This window comes from Anolis sagrei, chromosome 1, assembly GCF_037176765.1.
Source record: "Anolis sagrei isolate rAnoSag1 chromosome 1, rAnoSag1.mat, whole genome shotgun sequence".
NCBI lineage: Eukaryota > Metazoa > Chordata > Lepidosauria > Squamata > Dactyloidae > Anolis > Anolis sagrei.
In genome coordinates this window covers 16,036,621-16,060,510 of record NC_090021.1, presented here as the reverse complement: position 1 = coordinate 16,060,510, position 23,890 = coordinate 16,036,621, and the positions used below count along the sequence as shown (strand labels likewise).

At 37.2% G+C, this 23,890-nt stretch overlaps 1 protein-coding gene across 3 annotated transcripts in view; it reads right to left on the bottom strand.

Moving 5' to 3' along the window:
• PPP4R3B (protein phosphatase 4 regulatory subunit 3B) overlaps nucleotides 1–23,890 on the bottom strand; it is a 44,152-nt gene that overhangs the window by 16,782 nt on the left and 3,480 nt on the right. For 2 of the 3 annotated variants that reach the window (XM_060754601.2, XM_060754599.2), the window contains exons 2-8: nucleotides 18,288–18,343; nucleotides 13,040–13,138; nucleotides 11,610–12,233; nucleotides 3,618–3,695; nucleotides 2,579–2,695; nucleotides 1,809–1,925; nucleotides 1,130–1,279 (exon numbers count right to left, since the gene is read on the bottom strand). In XM_060754601.2, coding sequence (XP_060610584.2) covers nucleotides 1,130–1,279; nucleotides 1,809–1,925; nucleotides 2,579–2,695; nucleotides 3,618–3,695; nucleotides 11,610–12,233; nucleotides 13,040–13,138; nucleotides 18,288–18,343 — 1,241 coding nt within the window. The remainder of the gene's footprint in view (nucleotides 1–1,129; nucleotides 1,280–1,808; nucleotides 1,926–2,578; nucleotides 2,696–3,617; nucleotides 3,696–11,609; nucleotides 12,234–13,039; nucleotides 13,139–18,287; nucleotides 18,344–23,890) is intronic. The other variant, XM_060754600.2, reaches the window with a different exon arrangement.

Genomic DNA, 23,890 nt, shown 5'->3' with positions numbered 1-23,890 from the left:
CAAAATAAATTTCTTGTTGTGTGAGCCAGTCTTAAGAAGTCTAATTTCATCTACGAGGGATGATTACATTTTGTAAAAAAAAGAAGAAAGAAAGAGACATGCTTCAAAGTGGGTTACTGTGAGTTTTCCAGGCTGTCTGGCCATGTTCCAGAAGCATTCTCTCCTGATGTTTCACCCACATCTATGGCAGGCATCCTTGGAGGTTGAGGGATCTGTTGGAAACTAGGCAAGTGATGTATGTATATCTGTGGAATGTCCAGAGTGGGAGAAAGAACTCTTGTTTGCTTGAGGCAGGTGTGAATGTTGGAAAATAACACCTTGATTGGCATTGAATGGACTTGCAGATTCAATGCCAGGCTGGTTGCTGCCTGGGGATTCCTTTGTTGGGAAGTGTTAGCTGGCCCTGATTGTATCCTGTCTGGAACTCTCCTGTTTTTTGAGTGTTGCTCTTTATTTGCTGTCTTAATTTTAGAGTTTTTAAAATACTGGTAGTCAGATTTTGTTCATTTTCATGGCTTCCTCTTTTCTGTTTAAATTGTCCACATGCTTGTGGATTTCAATGGCTTCTCTGAGTAGTCTGACATGATAGTTTTTAGAGTGGTCCAGCATTTCTGTGTTTTCAAATAATATGCTGTGTCCAGTTGGTTCAACTGTTATGTCAGACTATACAGAGAAGCCAATGAAATCCAGAAGCACGTGGACAATTTCAACGGAAGGAGGAAACCACGAAAATGCAAGGACATTAAATGCTAATCAAGATGGTCATTTGTAACATTCATACCTGCCTCAGGCAGACAAAAGTTCTTTCTCCCATCATAGACATTTCAGATATATATAAATCTCACTTGCCTAGTTTCCAACAGATCCCTCAACCTCCGAAGATACCTGCCATAGATATGGGTGAAATGTCATGAGATAATGCTTCTGGAACAAGACCATACAGCCGAGAAAATTCACAGCAACCTAGTGATTCCAGCCATGAAGGCCTTCAACAACACATGCTTCAAAGTGTTTTCTCCAGAAATGCAACATAACCGTGCATTTTATGAACAACGCAAGGACACAAAAATGTGCCAAAAGAAAAGGAAACCGTGTTCAACATGTTTCTTAGACAGTAAAGTTTCTTTACCCCTTTCCATTTTCTTACATTAGCTGTGGCCAACATGTTCTCAGGGTCGATTAGGGTACGCAAGAGCCCCATTAACTGAACGGCGCCCCCGAGTTCAGGGTCCGTGTCACAGATCATTTGTTCAATGACTACATTTATGAGGAGGATATCCTGCAACAAACCAAAAGAAGGTTAACCTTTTGCTTTCAGAAATGTAACAAGAGTAGATCACACAGTCCATTACCAATCTGTATCATCCAATTCTGTAACCCAGAGAAAAAAAATATTTGGCACGCTTATGAATAAAAATATCATGCCTCACCCTGATCTCAATTTAGAAGTGCAGAACTTTTTGGCAATCTTATGAATGAAAGGGGGAAGCTGGAGAGACTGCTACTTATAACTGGAGCCGCAGTTTTCAGACACCTTTTAGGATGTGAAGCTTAACCGACCACATTCAACTTTACTATCTACTTTTAAAAGTATTATCACTGCCCGGGAGAAGGTGTATTATTATTATTATTATTATTATTATTATTATTATTATTATTATTAAATGGCCATGATTGTAATAACTAAGAAATCTTCATACACTTGTTTTGGCTTTATATAATAAAGGACTTGACTTTTGGAGTGGCTAGTATCCTTATATATATATATATATATAAAGCATCATGAAAACCTGCTTTATCTTTCTTACATCATCACTCTGCTGGGCTTCTTGCATTACAAATTCCCGGACCATAGATGGACTGAACTCTACCAGATAAGAAAATATATCGGTAGCAGCAGATCTGACTTGCAAATCGTCCATACCCTGAAATAGAAATCAACCCAATTTAATTAAAATGAAGGTTTTTACCCCTGGAAACATCAAAATAAAATAAAGTCATTAAAAATTAAACAAGCCAATAGTTGCATTTAACATTAGGTTTGAGCCTAATGCTATTTTGTGAACTTCATGCACATGATCAGGACTTCCCCCATAAAAAAAAATCTCCCAATTAAAAAAATTGAAGGCATCTAATTTTGTTACTTTTAGGTTCAAACTGCTAAGGTACATATAGTCTTTGCCTATTAAGAACATCAATATGACACAAAGAGTAGAACAGAGAAAAGGAAAAAAAACTATAAAACAGATTATTTTAAAACAGATTATTATTTAAAATTAAATACCCCCCTTCTAGTTTTACATAGATATTTGTTGCAATTTAGATATAAGTTCTGTAATTATAGAACAAATTTAAAGAGTACAGGATGCAGCTATGCATTTAAATGAGTACTGAATATTCACAAAGATAAGCACTGCAATTTTAAATGTCTTGCAAGCATCAAGACATTTAAATGTCTTGCAAACATCAAGACATGTGCATGTGTGTGGCAGTAAAAAAGATCAAAAATCCTTACAATGGTTGAAAATATTAAATGAATTACAGACAGAACTCAAATACTACCAGGTGTTCAACTTACCATTACTATTTCAAGAGCAGGAAGAATTCCTAACTTTGCTAAAGTTTTGAAAAAAGTGTCTCTATTTTGAGGTTGTAATGTCTGAGAAAATGCACAGAACTCCTTGAAGAAGTTAACCTGCAAGACATGAAAGACATATTAACAGACAAAGTAATAGTATGCCGCTAGGAGTTTAATGTTAATGCATGGAAGATGACATTTTACTTAAAAAAAATTAATTGGCTTCAATTAATAAAGTTGACCAAAGAGTTAAATTTGGCAAAACCTAAAGATGTAGATGCCATGCTGTGCTAACAAGAACATAGGTTGCTGGATAAGAAGGGTTCCTTATCACAACTATCAGAGTTTATTAGGCTCCTGTGTCCTTGAATAACACTACATCCTTCTATTTCCTCATATAATAGCCATCAAAAATGAACACATAAAAATAACAAATAATAAAATAAAAACTCAATAGCAGGTTACTAATTTTTACCAGATTTCATGGTGTGGACATTCACACAGGCAATAATGACTATCCACACGGTGGTGTCTGTTTCCTTTTAAGTCATTTCCATTTTATTGCACCCCTAAGGCGACCCTATAACCTTTAAAAAATTGTTTGGTGGGAGTTTGCCTTCCCCTGAGGCTGAGAGTATGTGACTCGCCCAAGGTACATGACCAGAAATATGGGCCTGCCACTGAGTATAACACTGATCAGGAGCTGCAACCAGACCTGGTATTTGTAGAACTGTTTCTATACGCCTCTAATCAACTCTTTTAACATTTCACTATGCATTTAAAAATCTTACAAGTACCACTGAATAACTTAGGATTTGATTTATTATACTCTCTAGCTATTCAATAGTTTATGTCAACTGAAATACAGACATGTGTGTATCTAACTGAACAGGATAAACTTCTTAACAGACCCCTTGAAATTGCCATGTCAGTCAAAAACCTCTAGGAATTAATTGTAGGGGAGAGCTTAGGGAAGAGTACACTTGAGGAGAGAACAATAACTGCTTTCCCATGTTAAAACCACATATACAACACTCACCAGTTCGCGCCTTTTGTCATCATCCGTAGCTTCGTCAGTTAGCTGTGCAAAAACCTCAGATAAAAACTTTTCATCTTCCTATAAGATATAGAAATTGTACATTGTAACATAAAGAGCACTATTTTCACAGTTTGAGCGTAAAATCAGGTTTTGTACTATTGTAATAAATTCATTTTATGTACCTCCATGTATGCTCTTGCATGCTATAAGTAAGACAAATGTCATTGATTTATAACTTCCTACTTTTTAAAGCAGATCCCACTGTGATTAAAGAAAATCAAATAATACAGTTCTATTAGTCACAACAACTGAATTATAAACAGCAAGTTATAACATAGTCTTAATGTTGTTTGCACTGTTCTTTGTATTTATACAAAGAGGTTAAACTCAAGCCTTAGTAGCTAGATTTTAGCATTACAGTTAGCCCTCTGCATTTTACGGGTTTGATTTCTGCAGATTGGTTAATTCAAGTATTTGACTGAAAATTCTCTCCAGGAATCTGTAGGTTTTCCACTGCAATTCTATAGTCAGGTTCCAATCTAAGTTGACTGAGTTGTGCTGGAGGACACAGAAATGCCTAGAAACAGGTTGCTCAGGGGGAAAAAAAGCATTTCTAATTTACATTTTTTTTTCACTTACATGAGGTTTACGTGCCCTTAACCCAAGCACACGTGGAAGGGCGATTGCATTTGTTCAGTACTTGCACAATGGTATTTGTGGAAAGAGAGAGAACAAGGTCCTGCTTTGGAGACTGCCAAATTGCATAGGGAATCTATGCCAAACTCATATAGGAAATCTATGCATACAGGGTAGACCTTTCTCTTCTCCAAAGCGAAGAAGGTAGTAGAGTTGTGTGATGGGACTATTAAGACCACTACTCTTCCTATCACATGATTCTAACAGCGTAAGGACTGAATGCCAAAAGAGGTAATTTCTCTCTCAACACTTTTAAGAGTGTCAATTCAACATCACCATTGTCTTAACCTCACAATATTATGTTGCAAGAATTAAAGAATAAGGGAAGACCAACTCCTACTTTGTTCCTTTATGCAACTATATACTGTAACTGCTTTTAGGAAACACAAAAGGAACTTAGGAACAAAGAGGCTCCATCTCACTTCAACAGCAATGTGATCTGTATGTAGGTGGTTATACATTGGAAGCTCTGGTAAGATATACATACTACATTTTAATGTATAAATATGTCAGAGACTTTGGGGCAATGGGGACACAGAGCAAAAAAGCTTTGAATAACCCAGTAAATGTTATTTATATTTGGCTTAATAAATGTCTCAAATAGCAATCTGGAAAAAAACAGCCCTGCTTACTTGCTATACCGCCTCCAGTTTAAAGAGGTTTAGATGTCACTTGACAGTTTTAAACCTCACCTTAAAAATCTGGAGTCAAGTAACTAAAATAGCTTGCCATTTTTGAACACAACAGAATATCAATACAAAACTTTGTCCAATTTAGATATCACTAAGGAATTTTCTCAAAATTACACACCTGAAAGGCAGATTTCAATAGCTACCTGACTCAATTAACTTATATTATCTCAAAAGTGTAAACAACAGAATGTCGTGAAATCAAGCATCTCCATAGCTCTTGACCACTAAGCGCACATTTGTTCAGAACTTGTCTATGAACTGGAAGGAGGAGGGAACAGACACATTTCAAGATGGTCAAACCCTTCCCAGAATTAAATGAAACACAGACTTCACACGTTAGAAATAGATAGATATAATTTGAGTGGATGAAATTTTGCTAAATGCAAATATATCTCATCTATATAAATAAAAATGTAATGTTTGTTTGTGGGATTAACAGAACTCAAAAACCACTGGATGAATTGACACCAAATTTGGACAGCATATACCTAACAACCCAATGTATGTCCTTCACTCAAAAAAATGATTTCGTCATTTGGGAGTTGCTGTTGCTGGGATTTATAGTTCACCTACAATCAAAGAGCATTCTGAACACCACCAACGTTGGAACTGAACCAAACTTGGCACACAGTTCTCCCATGACCAACACAAAATACTGGAAGGGTTAGGTGGGCAGTGTCCTTTGGTTTTGGAAGTGTAGTTCACCTACATCCAGAGAGAACTGTGGACTCACAACAATGATGGGTCTGGACCAAACTCTATACAAAGACTCTAAATGCCCAAATGTGAACACCGGTGGAGTTTGGGGAAAATAGAATCTTGACATTTGGGAGTTGTAGTTTCTGGGATTTATAGTTCACTTACAATCATAAGAGCATTCTGAACCCCAGCAACGATAGAATTGGGCCAAACCTCCCAAACAGAACCCCGATGGGGCCACAGCAACGCGTGGCAGGTGACGGCTAGTTTTAGAATAAAGGAAAATATGAGTGAATTTAGTGAGAAAGAAAGAGATGCTAATAATAAGGCAAAAATGTTATGAAGATATAGTGTTATAAAGAAATGGGTACTGTTGAAATTCTTTAATCGCACTTGGTAAGTTGTAAGGATTAGTCTGGTGGTCATACGAATCAAGTGTCGTTTCTCCTAGAAATGATTATCTGGTCTGTAATGTTAAACCACACTATAAGGATGTGCTGTTAGCATCCAAGAGACCCGAGCAGCACCTACTTTGCTGCTCTTATGTTGATTAAAATTTGGGAAACTACATTCAGAACACATTTAATGTTAAAGCCATGTTAGGGAATCTTTTTTGATTACTATAAATTCCATGACTAGGCCAAAAAGCCTTATATTTGGCACGTTCTCTAGCTGGATGAACCAATTTTTACAACCAAACAGTTTTGCTTCCATTTAGAGCTAAGCCTTCTTGCATTTCCAGAAGTAAAGGGAAAGCTCTGAAGCAGATCCCTCTGACAGGATTTAGTATAAGAATTCTCTCAAATTCCACTGATAAACTGGCAAGTGCCAAGCCAGTTTAAACTAATTTGATTCAAACATGCTGAAAGAATAATCTCAATGGTTGAAGAACCTACAAATGGATCTCTGAACCACATACGTCTTCACAACATCCTAGTGCTCAAACGTCCCCCAATCTCATTGAGCTGGCTCCCTGCTTTGGGTACTGACACTATTTTTAGTGCCTGTCCAACTCTTTGCAATGTATCATTATACAAAACTGTCATGATGCACAGTCAAGACACAGAAGCTGGCAAGCTACTTTCTTAGTCCTCCCCTCCTCAACCAAGAGTTAATGATGGTGTCACAAACTGTCATTCTCATGACACATCCCTACATCAAATCAATGTTCAGGCTTGGAGGTTCCAGATGGCAGCCATATGGCATGAGCACTGCATGTTGTGGCTCCCCCATATTTTTCAGCACAACACTAAACTTAGGCTTATATTTTGAATAAAATCATTTTCAAGTACATGCTGTTCTCTTTGCATCTTCTTGACCTCACAGCTAAAACTGTAATTTGACACTGCTATGTGTTGTAAAGCGTTTGAAGTGTGTCATGGTTTTCTACGCTTGTTTTTAATACTGTAATGCAGACAAGACAATGCATAGTCTTTATCGCTCCTACACCTTAGTAACTGGCATCAAAAGCCTTTACAGTTTCAGGCACTGAATACAAAATTTTATCAGTCTTACTACTAAATCCTCAAATATATCCTTGTTCAGTGTTTAGAATCACAGAATTGTACAACTGGAAGGGACCTCAGGTGACAGTTAGTCCAGTCATCTGTAAATGTAGGAATCAATGTTTTGTACTCCACAATGGGTTAGAAATAACAGGTTGAGGGAGAGGAAAAGTCCTAGACAAAAGCTGAGCTTTCTCAGTGGTTGCTCCCTTGCTGTGGCAACCTTTCCTCAGGAGATTTGGTTGGCATCAATTTTGCATCCTTTCAATTGCTAGGTAAAGGCATTTATTTAGTCATGCTTTCAGCTCTTAACTTATATCGGAGAATAATAATATTAATAATAACTTAATTTTTACACCCTGCCACCATCTGCCCAAAGGGACTCAGGATGGCTTACATGGGGACGAGCCATGAACATGGGAACACTAAAATATAAAAACACCAGCAAAAAAACAAAACAAAACAAAAACAACACAACAACATTATAACAGAATATAAGAGCAACCATCAAAACAGCAACCAATGAACCTGCAGTAGTAAACAATTTCTGGGCATGGGTGGGCAGACTGGTGCAACTCAACTGTAGGATAGGGCTGTTGGATAAAGTGCATAAGTCAAATGACAACATTAGGGATAGAGGGCAATGCAAGATGGATCACTGTTCCAACTTTGGGTACAGAGCAGAAGTAAAGTGTGAGGATGAGATTTTGGGACCTGGCTGGGACCAGGTTATCTGGGGATTGTCTTAATTGAAGGCACAGTGGAACATCCATGTTTTTAGATCTTTGTGAAAGATGGACAGGGTGTGTGCTAGCCTAATCTCCCTGGGGACGAAATTCCAGAGCCAGGGGGGGGGGGGCACCGAAAAGGCCCTCTCTCTCGCCCCCACCAGCCGTGCTTGTGACAGGGGTGGGAACGAGAGAAAAGCCACCCCAAGTTCTTAATAATCATGCAGGTTCATAAGGGAAGATGCGGTCATGAAGGTATGTCATGAATAGAGCTGATAATTATTAAATTCACATTTATCAAATTTGCACATTGAATTTCTTATTACAGGTAGGCAGGTTTCGAATCGTTTAGGGCTTTATATGTAATAACCTGCACCTTGAATTGTTCACACATTGAGGTGTTATTTTTAATATGGTGAAGTATACTTTTATCTTTTGTTAAAAATGAAGTTCCATGTTTAAACTGCTTGAACTTTTAAGTTTTACTTTAGGTAAACTTTGTGCTTGTAACATAATTATTTAACTGTTTTTAAACATTTTGTTTAGCTGTACTTTGTTTCAATTTGTTGTACGCTGCCTTGTGTTCCACGTTAGGAAAGGCAGGTTACCAATAAAATAAATAATGGGTTACCAATAAAATAATGGTTTCCCCAGCTGCAGATGTCCAAAGTCCTATGATCCAAGCCTGCAAAGTGATGTTGAACAGTAACTTAGCACACTTAGGGTAGGTAGTGTTAAAATGACTAGACAGAATCTAGTTCTTTATTCATAAAATAAACTTAATCGGCAGAAGAAACTTACGATTGACAATAATGAAACTCAATGCTGACAAGAATTTTCTCTCTAAGCCCTAACAATGTATGTTTTGATAAAAATCTTGAAATAAAACCTGGTGGTTAATCATTATCACAGTACCGAGTGCAGTAAGCAAAATATTTCCTAGCAAAGGGAACCTGAGACAATAGCTTTGATCATTATTAAGATTTGCTCTGCATTTCTCTCTCTTTTCTAGGATAGGTAACAGCCAAAAGTCTTCAAAATTTATGAAGACAAGAAGCAAGCTGGCATGTCACATAAATAGTGCATACTCAGGAGAGCTTCTCAATTAGCTCTCCACCGTGGCACAAGGCTTCATACTAAAAAGAGCTTCAAGGCCAGTTTACAGTATGTCAGGGGTACTAGGACGTATTTCACAAGACAGTTAAAAATAATCCCACTGGTTGTGCACAAAGCCTTGGCCTCCCTTCTGAAATAGCTCTTTGGATTTCAGCCATCAAGCCAAAGAAAGAAAAGGATGATCCCATTCACGCATATGTAGCTTCCTCCTACCTACTGCTCCTCACAATGTTGCCCATCAAAAGAGAGATTTGCTCAACATTTCCCATCATTCATAATGTTTCACTAAGGACTCTTCAGACAGCAAGAAACCTCAACAAATAAACCAATTTCATGTTGCCACAACAGCAGTAACAAGGACCAAAATAAAGAAGGAAACTGTTTCCTAAACACAGTTGTTGGCAAGTACTGAAAATATCTCTTCCATGTGTTATGCTCTCGAAGGAGGGGGGGGGGCGCAAAGGCAAGAAAGGGGGTAGGGAAGAAGAAGCCTTCGGCTCCTTTGGGATGCAGAATGCATTACATATTTATCCCACTCAGTCTCAAAGATAATGTGTTGAAATGTGCTTAAAAATCAAGCTTTGCCCATGAACAGAGAAGTAAAGAACTACTTATAATTTCAGCAAAACTGCCTCCATTTCAAACTGAATTGCAACCAAATCCAAAATTAGATTAGCCTCCACAAAAACCAGCTACTTTGCAATGCTTCCAGAAAATGCTTGATTCAGAACAGGGGAAGAGAGTGTCTATTCTCTATTATCTCCTTACCTTCTGCCCCGGAGCGGACAACTACTACTTCAGCAATCACACACTACACTGCAAAGACTGAGTTAACTTCTGTCTCCTGTGCACAGGCAGTTGTACACAGAAGTAGAAATTCTATATAACTACCTTAGGCCAAGACAACTTTTTCAGAAAATTCCTTTGGGTGATATTGATACTGTGTCAGCAAATAAAACACTAGCACTGCCACAATACGTTTGTCAAAACATTACATCACAATAAAGTTTCCTTGAATATCAGTGAAGCTCTCCAGAATCTTACAAAAGCCCATACATTATTCTGTGCTTCAACGAAGGGGCAAATTATTGTTACAATGACAATGTGTGTATGGGGGATACTCAGGTGCTTGCCTGTAATCCTCAATATTTTAAAATAAAATGGACAATGCAGCAGGTAGTGCAAAGCCATCTACCTAAAACCTTAGACCAGGCATCCTCAAACTAAGGCCCGGGGGCTGGATGTGGCCCTCCAAGGTCATTTACCCGGCCCTCGCTCAGGGTCAATCTAAGTCTGAAATGACTTGAAAGCACACAACAACAAAAATCCTATCTCATCAGCCAAAAGTAGGCCCATACTTCTCATTGAAATACTAATAAGTTTATATTTGTTAACATTGTTCTTCATTTTAATTACTGTATTGTTTTTAAGTGTCTTTCGCACTACAAATAAGATATGTGCAGTGTGCATAGATATTCATTCATTTTTTTTTTCAAATTATAATCCGGCCCTCTAACAGTTTGAGGCACTGTGACCTAGCCCTCTGTTTAAAAAGTTTGAGGACCCCTGCCTTAGACAAACTCTTGCCAGTCACATGAGACAATAAGGGGATATGGCAATAAAATATCTGTCTTTGTACTGGGCAGCTTTTTATGATTCTTTCCTTCCCAGCATTTCTTCCTCATTCAATATCAAAATATGTAACACTCTTATGATTACTAATGTTATGCTTCTATCATATTATTATTACATATTTGTATTTAGAGAGTTTTTGTAGACACAAGATCTATTAAAGGTTAAATCTACCAACAGGAATAGCAATGTGCTTACTGTTTGTGATTTAAGTTCATAACTGTAAACTTGCTATAGAGAACTTGCAAACCCACATCCTAGAGAAATGCATACCAAGTAGGTAATAGTGATCCCTATGAGTATACATGGGCAGAATCACACTGGAAGACCTAGAGAGGCCCCTTCTTGGGTGGGTGGGGGGGGGGGGAGGAAGGATATTTCCTGGAGAATAGGAAAGCCAAACTACAAATATCAAATCCATGGATAGGGGTGTTGTAGTGTACAAAATTAGAGTTGTTTGTTCACACAGAAGGTTCAAAGTGTTACAATTTATCTATTACTGTTGACAGCTGAAAACCAGTAAGATGGTCCTTATTTACACTCTTTTGTTCTAAATAAACATGACACAGCACAACACAACACACCCACTTTAAAAGTATGCAAAACAGTTTTAAGCAACAACAAAAGCCACTGCCAAAAGTCACCCACCTTTTACAGCATAAAGCACATGCTGAATGTATCATGTCTGGCTTGAGGAATGGGCTACGCTTATAAAAACCTTAGGGATGAACAAGTCATATGGTGCAACAAAGAATACAACTATGCAGAGAAAACAATGCTGTAGGGAAACTAGAGAATATATCAGAAGCTACTATGCAAGATATAAAACATAATAATCAGTACTGAATTAAATACATAATACGGTTAACACCATAATCATGCTTAGAATGTTAAAAATGACTTTAATTTTCTATATTCACTTACCTGTAGCATACTGACAATCTCCACTTTGTTAAAGAAAATGAAAGATGTAAGTGTAGAAAGGAAATTCTCTTCAAAAACTGATGGTGTTGGCAAGATGATGTCCTGAATGTACTGTACCCTGTAAGTCTGATGAATCTTTTGCCTAAGTTCAGAGTCTGTTATGGGTATGACCTCTTTAAATTTTGCAGTTTTGGTCAAGAATTCCCGGTGCCTTTTTGGCTGAGCTAATGCAGGGTCATACTCAAGGCATCCCACAACATCCATAATGCACTCATCAGAAAACATCACCTCAAAAAGAGTTGCTTTATTGAGGAACAAAATCCCTCGAATAATTTCATACAAATGATGTAAGCCTTCAGTATTTTCTACGTTTTCACAAAGCTGGAAAAGTTGCAATAATTTCTTAATGTAGCCTTCATTTTCCAAAGCCAAGGCTAGCTTTTCTCTACGGATGGGTGACGAGAGAACTGAGGTAACTAGGTCTGCAATCTCTTCGAGTCTGTTGAGCTCACAAGTCGGGAGGTCAATCAAGTGACTCGTTTCAGGCATTTCCTCAAAGCGTTCTTCTTCCGATTCATCAATGAGGTCCTGTGTGACTTCCACAGAAGGGTCTTTACCTTGCACCTAAAACAGAAATAAGAACACTTTCTGACTCATTTTGAAATACTCTGGGAACTGTGGGTGGCAAACAACAGAAAGAAATGACAATCCAAACCCTCTGGTTGCTATATATAAGAATCATATAACATTAAAAGGCTTCTAACATACCATAAAGCAATCACAAATTAAATATGACTGATGAGCTATACCAAAGTCAGATTCTACTCCCATGACTGATGATGCTATAGAAAGGAGGACGGGGAATTTTTCTGAAGGTCATCATAGTTGTGCAAATGAGAAAGTCTAAGCATGATTCACTTGCAAAGGGTTCATGGTACTAATACTTTCACACATGACAACATATACTGGCTGTAATTCCAGGTGCACAGGCATACTACTATGTGCCAAAGACATCTATATAGCTGATTTAAAGCTGAGTGCTAAGAATTCAATGAAAATTAAGAATGATTAGCATTTGCACCGAAAGTATATTAAAATATATTTTGAGTATAAGATGTCATTCATGTAGGTAACATATTCCCAGACGCATATTGTTTCACAGATACATATGCCAGAAAGCTTAAATAGATACTGGTAAAGGAAAACAACAAAAATGTAGCACTAAAACATTGTGTGTTTTTTTTTTTTAAAGACTGATATAATCAATTGAACAACAACGTGCAGCTTTTCAGAAAATCTTTATTCTGATTCATTAAAATACTGTTACTGCTGTTGGAACTGAACTTAGTTTGCAGTATATTTGTTCAGAAATTGTATTTAATAAAACACAAGACAAATTAAAATGTATTTAAGAAAAAGAGTAATCTTACCTGGCAAATCTTTTCCCAGATCTCATCACAGCCAGCTTTTTCTTGAAAACTCAGGGCTAAATCATAATTCTCTGCTTCGGACCAAACAATCAAAGTATCCTATTTCAGAATGAAACAGTCTACTTATTATTTGATTCCAGTATGGAAGTACCATGGTGATCACAACTAGGTTCATATGACCAACAAAGCAACTACTGACATCTAAACACAACTTTACTAAAGAAAATACATTCCAAACATTTTAAGCAAGCTGATCTCTATCTGTTTTTGACAAATACCCTTCAAAAATTTTAATAAGCAATATAATCTTTCCATTACTTTATCAAGAATATCAAACAGAAAGCAATGTATGTATATAGATTCAAACATGAATTGAGAATATATCTGATACAATATATATATTTATATATATATCTCATTCAGGACATACTATTTTGCCTCTACAAATTGACATTACACTTTTAATATAGCTAATCAATTAGGAACGTCTTGCTCACTGAGAAGAAGCAAAAGTCTTGAATTTATATTTCCTTTTCTTTGATAACATGTGTCTATCTATATAAAAAAATGAAGGGATCAGTTATGTAATATGCAAGAAAGCAATCTACAGTACTTTTAACTATTTCATTTATCATTTTTCTTCATCTTGTAGACATTTAATATATGTGACTTAATGTGACCCCATGAATTCCATAGGGTTTTGTTAGGCAAGGAATACTAAGAGGTGGTTTTGCCAGTTTCTACCACAGAAATAGAGCTTACAGTACTTGGCATTTATTGGCTGTCTGCCATCCAAGTTTTAAACAGGGCTTATCCTGTTTGGCTTCAAAGATCAAATAAGGTCTGGTGCTTTTAGGAAATCCCCCCCCCCCCCCTTTCAAAAATTGCAAAAGGAAAGGCAAGGAAGTGTAAAGTCGCCCCAATATAGAGCTACGACTAATGTTGATATGAACGTATGTCACAAGCCAGAAATAATTTTATATCATCTTCATACAAAGTTCTATCATAGTGTGTAGGCTTCAGTCAGAAACATCCCATAACACATTTATCATAAACAAACCGATTAATACTGATTATTAATATTCAGTTAATTGTAGTGAAGATAGAACATAGTCTCACTTTTTTGTCCATCTCTTTCACAAAGTAAGTTATTTAGTATACAGAGCAGTTTCCTTCCCTGTGTTAACAGGTAACAGCTGGTCTATGATACATCACTAAACCTATTTCTGATGTATAACTATTTTTACAGTATACACCATGGATATCGTCAGTATCGGAAAGAAATAATGTAATATGAAAAAATATTACCTACTCTCTCACGGTCATGGCAGAAGCAAGCACCTTAGCAGACTTATGAGCTCATGGCACACCATTTCAATTTGTAAGCAGAAATTCACCAGTTATTTTCTTTACTATAATTCTGTTTACACAATCAAGATAGATGAGGTGAGCTATAAGGGAAGGCATCTTATATTGCCCAAAACACTAATCAATATTAGTAACTGTGATGTTAAGGAAAAAACTAATTCTGGAGTTACATATGACAACAGCAAATATTCTGTAAAAGTCCTTTTAAAAGTGGTGAGAAATATGTAAAAAAGTGAAACTCCCATAAGAGTTCTTTAAACAAAACAACAAATAACGAAACATATATGACACCACTCAGATAATACTATAACTTATTATTTCCCACATTTAAAAAAAAACCCAAAACTTAATTTTAGTAAAAGTTTGAATTACCAGCCTTTTTATATAGCAATTCATGTTATCTGTGATTGCTTGGGTTTGTGATGTAGGCAGTCCCCGAGTTGCAAACATCCTACTTACAAAGTATTTATAGTTAAGAATAGGGGGTGACACAACAGGAACTAAGATAATTCTACCCTAAGGAGAGAAACTCATTCCTGAAAGAGTTATCATGGGGAAAGGGATCTCCACTACAGCTTTATCACCAATCTTTGTTTCCACTACAAGCCATTTTTTTTTCAAAATCCAATGATCACAGGGACAGAAGGTGAGGTGAATAGGGGCAGAGACAGCAAAACAAACACCATAGTGGTGTTTATGCTTTCCAAAGGAATGGATAGATGGATATATATATATGTATGTATATGTATGGATGTATGTGTGTGTCTAATGGGGTGTGTACCAGAGTTACACTTAAAACTGTACCTGTTTTGACTTACACACACATTCAACTTAAGAACAAACCTACAAATCCTATTTTGTTTGCAACTTGGGGACTGTCTATATTTAACAAAATAATGTGAAAACCAAGATATATCCCCAAGGTGCTTCTTTTGGTGGCCACATTTATGGAGACACCAGAGCAGTGGGGTAAGGCTTGCTTCCTGACTCGTGACTCAGTGAGAGAACTGGGGCTTACCCTTAGTCATACTAGAATGCTGGGAAGTGGTCTACCGACAGTTTAAAATAGATACTAAAACACAGCTAGCATTTTCCCCTAAGAATTCCTCTCCTGCTTAAAAACACAAACAGGAGGATACAGCAGTAGGATACAGCACTATCATTATAACAGAATTATGAAAAACAGCCTCAAATTTGCAGCATTAAAAGTTCTAATGATGGAATTAGATACACTAAGAATGGGCTAGTGACTTTTGTACAATACAAAATTAATCCACTCTATGACTATTCAGAGCTAGCTATTTTTATTCACTGCCAGCACCCGAGCTCTGATCTATATCTAAAGCTAAAAAGGATAACCACTAAATGCAACCTGTGTATTTTAGTGTTGGTGTGCAGGTCTTGCTAAACCTATTTATAGAAAAGATTTACTTATTTCAGAATTGATCCTCCATTTGTTCCATGCAAGACAGTTCTTTGTGCCAGCAGAGTTCAAATGAAGTCAGTGGAATTCCCCAGAGGAATAGAAGCCAGCTTGCTTTCTATGAGTCTGACTGCAAATCAGAAAACGTGAGTTCCAGCATAATAGAAATATGTTGTTCTATAAAATAAACTAAGCAAGACTAATTCTAAATCCTCTTTTTAGAACCTTCATTTATATTATATATCTCAACACTAGCTAAAAAACTTTTTACTTTCTCAAAAAAGAGAAATAATACTTAATTTCCTCAATACTACACTTATTACTTTGAAAAATGTTTACTACACTATAGTCACTGACCCAATGGAGATAACAGTGCCCTAGATTACAACAGGAACATTTAATGAGCAAGACAGGTTATATTTTCAAAAATATTTATCACCCAAAACACATTTTAGCTATGCCTTCACAGAGAAGCGTTAACATGAAAGGATAAAAACTGATACCCCACTTAAAACAGCTACTAATAAACTCCGTGGCTGGGTTCAGGCTATTTTTCATGGCTTCATAATTCACAGTTAATGAAAGGGGACCTACACAAGGAGAACTACATGCACCAACTATGGAGCATCGTTCCTGGCTTGATTCAAGGAACTCCAGATCAAATCAGCTAATCAAAATAAGAAGCCAGGACTTAACCATGATTATTTCATGAAGATACACATCATGCTTGCTAAAGATGTGGAAAGAATTACACTAACTCAGAGGAGGGGAAATCTCCTTGCCTTAAGGGGGATTCCCTAATTCACCATATGAAAAAGGGGACTTTTTTTTGGTAAACAAAGCATTCTATCAGTCATCTAGCAAAATTGTTAAAGAAATGTATAATCTAAACCCTTTCCTCCAAGGCTCCTTTCTTTGTCCCCTAAGAAAGTGACTAAAGGCTGCATGTGCTGCCAAGATAACTACATATTCCTAATCTTGCTTTGCATCCACCGATCATGCAAATACAAGGAATGAATTGATGCCCTCAATCTGAATAGCTAACTGGTATGCAATAAACACCTAAGGCTCATTTTATAAGAAACAAGCACATCTTAGTATCTCATATATTCAGGTAAGAGAAGCAAGAATAAATGGAAATTGCTGTAATGAAAAGCTGACAAATGGAAAAGTAAAAAGGAAGTATTATAGCAGACTTGTACAAGCTGGATGCAATCATTCACCCATGTTTTACGGCCTGCTAGGTATTTGGCAGTCCCTAATTTTGCAATCCCAAAGAAGCAACAAACCTGAGGTTTTATGAATCACCATGCAGATTGAGATGCATATAGAGTGGAAAGCTACAAGCAGGACAGGTCAACAAAAGTACTATATGACACACATTACAACACATCACACATGTGTTAACTTACTATTTAAAAGCAAACACATAATGAACTGGTGAGTTGGACAGAACATTAATTATATACTATTTTATCACTTTACTAAAGAATTTCTGATGCTGAGAAGAATGAGTATATATTTATTACTCAGGCTGACTAATTCTTCTTAGCCTAGTAGTATGAAATGTGTGTACATAACAGGGCAATTAACTTCTAGTAATGAGGGAATTGGAGAAGAACTCCATTCTCATAACAAGAAAAATATCAATGAGAATAGTAAAAAATGCCTTTTCACATTTCTTGCCTGAGCTGAATATACACATCTTGCTTTATATCAAAATCCCTCTGTTAAATAAATAAAGTGTAACTAATCCATATCTAACAAGTCTCAACATGCCCCAAAGGAAGATGAGACTAGTCAACCCATTCTGATACTTTTCCAGAAAAACAACAGGTTTTTAAAAATTATTGTATATACTTGAGTGTAGGCAGAGTTTTTCAGCCCTTTTTTAGGCTGAAAAAGCCCCCCTTGGCTTATACTCAAGTTAACGTTATTTATTATTTTCCTCTGTTATTATTATTACATTATTTTTCTTAATTTATTACATTTATTATTTTCCTCTATTTATTGTTATTATTACATTACTTATTAACTCTATTACTGTTATTATTACAAGTGAATTATTTTTATTATTATTACATTTATTATTTTACTTTATTATTATTGCAAGGATATGTAAGCACATTTACATTGAATGTTAGAATAATGATTTAATTAGAGTTGGGCAGTCTTATCTTCAATTAGTTTTATGTAAATATTCAAAAACATTTAACCTGCTGGTGCCTCAATTAATGTAATTTTATTGGGTATCTATTTTTATTTTGAAATTCACCAGTAGTTGCTGCATTTCTCACCCCCGGCTTATACTCAAGTTAATACATTTTCCCAATTTTGTGGTAAAATTAGGTGCCTCGGTTTATATTCAGGTCGGCTTATACTCAAGTATATACAGTAAAAAGCAGCAACAACAGTAGCACAGTTAAGTATATAGGAAAAAGAAAAACTAGCACATGCCTGCTGTTTCTGATATGCAGTGTTTGGATTTATCTTCGATTCCAACAAAAGTGAACCTGAAAAGATGACAAGAATTAGTTAGGAATCTAATAAAATACAATATCTTAAACCACTTTTATTAACACTAGGAATGTCCCAAATCATTTTGTTATTGTTTCCGCTGTGTATCACCCTTTACAAATAATGAAACAAGCAGCAGATACTAAAACAGATTTTAAAAGTTCATGCTCTGTAAGATATATTTTAACAATCCCATTAGTCTGACATTTAGAATACGTCTAAAATAAGGCCATTTCTATTGTTCTACATAAGTGAAATTATCCATGCTATTATGGTCAGTCAGCCAATAAAACTCGATTGAATTTACCCATGTAAGAGCATTATGTTCTTATCTTCTTGTACGTAGAAGCTAGCATACATTTATGTTGTGGTATATGAACAACACTAAACTCGGTAACCCTAAAACTCTGTATTGTGTGTGTGTATATCAGGCACGTATCTTGGCAACCACTCTCAAATAATCTTTTCCAGCTCGCGCAGGGTTTATTTAGTACAGCAACACCTGTTAGTTAGCAGCGTTGCCAATGTATTTTCCTCTTCTAAAAAGAGACTTCCTAATCATTAAAGGAAAAGTACGTAGGGCAGTTAAGTATGTAAACCTGGGATTGAAAATTATGTTAAGCTATTTTTTTGAAATTGCCCATTGTACCAGAAATAAAATACATCACATAAACTTATTTCTTTTTATTACCTGCAAGTAACTAAAGTCAATTTAAGGCAGAGTTTAGGTTACTTAGAACCTACAGTTCTTGAGTCACTTGCTCTGAAATGAATGTGCTAAATTCAGGGTTTTGAGGATGACTAAAATCAACAACTAAGGATTTAATTAGCATACAAAACTCTTAGAGCTAATATTTTATGTTCCTTAAAGGGTACGTAGAATAAAACTTGGTAGACTGGGAGAAGGAAAGATGGCATCCCCACTGCATTCACTAATTTCTCATTAGAAAATTAAGTCTTAAAGACTACTAAATAAAAATGAATGTATTGACCTTTAAGGCAACACAATATTCATTGTTTTTCCTATAACTTGGCAATTCCCATATGTAAGAAAATGTTTTCTGGGGGGAAAATCCGGCAAAATCTTAATAAAGAAATACCTGCAAGATGCTACTAAACTGAAAGAAACATCCTTTAAATGTAAAATGCTCCTAAATGGACCCTCTATTTGGGGTGATCTTCAGAGCAAAGCTGTCCAGAACTTTGGGGATCAAAAAGGAGATTTCAAGAAAAAATAATGTCTGGACAGCATGAAACTTAAAAGGTTAGCTGTGTTTGAAGAAAAAAAAAAGCTTCTGAGAGAATTCAAAAACATAGGATCTACACTGCACAATTAATGGAGTTTAATACCACTATTACTGAAATGGCACAATGCTAGGGAATCCTGAAATTTGTAGTTTGGTGAGGCACCAGCACTCTTTGAGAAAGCTAAAGACCTTATGAAACTACGATTCCCAGGGTTTAAAGCACTAAGCCATGGTAGTTAAAGTGATGTCAAAATGCATTAATTCTGCATCATAAATGCACCTCTAGCCATGTTAGTTGTACCCTGCCATGAGAAAAGGCAGGTAGGAAATAAAATGTACTTTTTTATTATTACAATGCTGAGCTTTCCAAAAGTTAGCAATATTCATCCCATGACATTTGAACTACTGGGACAGAAGCAACTTTTTCTTTATGGGACAAATCAATAAAAAAATGTGGAGTGGGAATATGAATTATGAGGGAGATGGCCTGGAGAGGTCATTAATACTTAGTGGAATTTGAGGATGAGGAAAAGCATCAAAAATGGTCGGCCTTGTGAGATAGGAGAGAAAGGAGAGGAGGCAAGCAGGCACTTCTTGGGGAATCAAGAATATGATGAGTGCGAAGGAGGGATTAAGGGTACATCTACATCATAAAATTAATGCAGCTTTACACCAGTTTAACTTCCATGGCTCAAGGCTATGGAATTATGGGAGCTGTCATTTTAGAAGGTCTGCAGCCTTCTTTGACAGAGTGCAAACCACAACTCCCAGAATTCCAGACCCTTTTGACATAGCAGTTAAGTGGGGTCAAAACCGCATTCATTTTTAAGTGCGATGGCTAAATGGCATTTGAACATCGTGTCCATTTTGGCCCTTCAAAGTCCTAGGGTGTATCCACACCAGAGCTTTCCAAACTGTGTATTGGATACAGTTTGTAGGTGTGCGGCATAAATATAATGAGAAACTTGAGTCTATGTGAAATAAGCAACAGATCATTTTCAGAATGGGAGGATTTCATGTTGTACCCACACACATTTCTTTATTAGAATGAACATATGTTCAAATCTCTTATAAGGGGTTGGTTTAACCTCCAGTCAGATAAGGTGAAGGCAAAGGTTTTCCCTTGACATTAAGTCCAGTCATGTCTGACTCTGGGGGCTGGTGCTCATCACCATTTCGAAGCTGAAGGGTCGGTGTTGTCTGTAGACACCTCCAAAGTCATGTGGCTGCCATGACTTCATGGAGCGCTGTTACCTTCCTGCTGGAGTGGTACCTATTGATCTACTCACATTTGCATGTTTTCAAACTGCTAGGTTGGCAGAAGCTGGGGCTAAGAACAGACATTCACCCCACTTTCCGGATTCGAACCTGAGACCTTTCAGTCAGCAATTTCAGCAGCTCAGCGCTTTAACCCACTGCACCACCGGACCATATTATAATACATGTATGTTCAAATCTCTTATAAGGGGTTGGTTTAACCTCCAGTCGGATAGTAAAACTGAATTACTGTGTTGTGAAATGATGCATATCTAAAAAGTGTGTCACCAACAAGAAATGTTTGGAAAGTTTTGATCTAAACTGTAGAATGAATGTAGAGTTTGTCACCACTTTAACTGCCATGGCTCAATGCTGTGGAATCATGTGAACTATGGTTTTACAAGACTTTTCTGCATAAGAATGAGGGTGCTCCACCAACTACAACTCCCACAATTCCATAGCACTGAGCCATGGTGGTTAAAGTAGTGGGTCAAACTGTATTAATTATCCACTGTATGTCTGTATTCTCTCAGAAACATTTGGTTTTTCAAACGTGGCTCACCTTTTAAGTTTCAGCCTGTCTTGACATGAATTGCTCCTGAAAACTCCTACTTCATTTTTAATTACTTGTATTGTTGTGATTATTGCTTCTATTGTTGTGTTCGGGCTCGGCCTCATGTAAGCCGCACCGAGTCCCTTGGGGAGATGGTAGCGGGGTACAAATAAAGTGTTGTTGTTGTTATTGTTATTATTATTATTATTAATCCCTGAAGTTCTAAAAAGCTTTGCTCTGAAGCTTATCCCAAAAGAGGGAAAATTGTCTAGTTCCTCCACACCTGCCATTCTAAGTCTTAGGGTGCATCTGCACTGTAGAGTTAATGCAGATCTGATGCCACTTTAATGGCTCAACTCTATGGAATCCTGAGAGCTGTGGTTTGCTGGGGGCACCACCATTCTTTGGCAGAGAATGCTAAAAGCATCGTCAAACTACAATCGTCAAACTACAATGCTTTTAGCTTAATGCTATGGAATCTCGTGATTCCACAGCATTGAGCAATGACAGCTAAAACTAGTGTCAAGAGAGTATTTATTCTGCAGTATAGATGCATACTTTGTTTTTGAATTCAACCAAAAGCTTCCTCCCTTCTTCAAATGAGAAATCTTTTCAGTTTAATCCTGTCCAGACACGATTGTTTCATGAAAACTCCCCTTTGATCCCCAAAGTTCTAGACAGCTGTGCTCTGAAGCTCACCCCAAAGACAGTCTCCCAAGCTTGAGGCATGGATTCCACCCCTCCTCCAGTTTAGTAACATCTTTTGAGGATTTATTTTGCATTTGCTTACTTATTTGGGGGGGGGGGGGTGCCACATTATAGCAAGAGGTTGATCTTGTGTTACCTAAAGACGAACATATTCACAATACACAACATACCCTCCAACATTTTGTAGAGGAAAACCAAGACACATGGAAACAAGGCTGCATCAACATTGTAGAATTAATGTAGTTGATACCACTTCAGCTGCCATGGCTCCATACTAAAGAAACCTGGGAGTTGTAGTTTGCTGGGGATGCGAGCAATCTTTGGTAGAGAAGACTAAAAGCCTTGTCAAACTACAGCTCCCATGATTCCATAGCACTGAACCATGGCCACTAAAAGGGGTGTCAAAAGTGAATTAATTCTACAGTTACCTTAAAAGGTCATTGTGGTTTAATGACCTTTCAAGCCCTCAGCGTCACTGAGGGGAGGCCTAGGCTGTGAGGAAAAACCCTAGAACTACAACTCCCACAATACCACAGCACTGAGCCATGTTGAAAGGGAGTGTAGATGTGCCCTATGTCTCTGAATTCTGAGGGCTCTTCCACACAGCCATATAACAAAAACACTTGGAAGCATATCTGTGAAGGAGCTAGAGGACCCTTCTACAAAGCCATATAACCCAGAATATCAAGGCAGATAATCTATAATATCTGCTTTGAACTGGATTATCTGCGTCCATGCTGCCATATAATCCAGTTCAATGTGGATTTTACGCAGCTGTATGGAAGGGACCTCAGAAACTTCCCCAGTTCATTAAATGCAACTAACCTTTTCAGTTTCATTGTGTCAAGACAAAATTTCTCCTGAAAACTCCCTTTCAATCCCTGAAACTCTAGAAATCTTTGCTCTGGAGCTCAATCCCAGAGGGAGATTGTGCCTGATCCCTTCCACACAGCTGTATAAAATCCACATTGAATTGGATTATATGGCAGTGTGGACTCAGATAACCCAGTTCAAAGTAGATATTAAGGTAGATTATTTGCCTTAATATTCTGGGTTATATGGCGGTGTGGAAAGGCCCTCTAGCTCCTTCATAGATACGCTTCCAAGTGTTTTTGTTATTATTATTATTATTAGTAGTAGCAATAGTACTTATATCCTGCTTCTTCTCTCCCACAATAGCCTCAAAGCTAGAGGTGCATCTCTACCCTGTACAATGCATGCAGTTTGACACCCCTTTTAACTGTCATGGCTCAATGCTGTGGAACTCAGGTAGTTATAGTTTGCCGGGGAGGGGGGGGGGCACAATTCCTGGGGGAGATAAGGCCTAGTCAAACTACAACTCCAGCGATTCTGTAGCACTGAGCCCTGGAAGCTCAAAGTGGTGTCAAAAAGCGCATTGATTCTGCAATGTAGATTTCACTCTTATCTATGCCTTTTGAATTCTCTCAGGAGCTCACTTTTACAATTCCATCCTGTCTGAACACGGAATTCCTCATGAGAATTCTTTTGTTCCCTGGAGTTCCAGAAAGCTTTGCCTTGAAACCCAATCCCAAAGAGGGGGGATTGTGTCTAGCTCCATCATAGATATGCTTCCAAGTGTTTTTGTTGTTATTATTATTAGTAGCAGTAGTACTTCTTCTCTCCCACAAGAGCCTCTCTACACTGTAGAATGAATGCAGCTTGACAGCACTTTTGAAACCACGTCTCAATGCTACGAAACCCTGGGAGTTTGCTGGGAGGAACCCCCATTCTTGGGGAGAGAAGGCTCCAAGTGATGT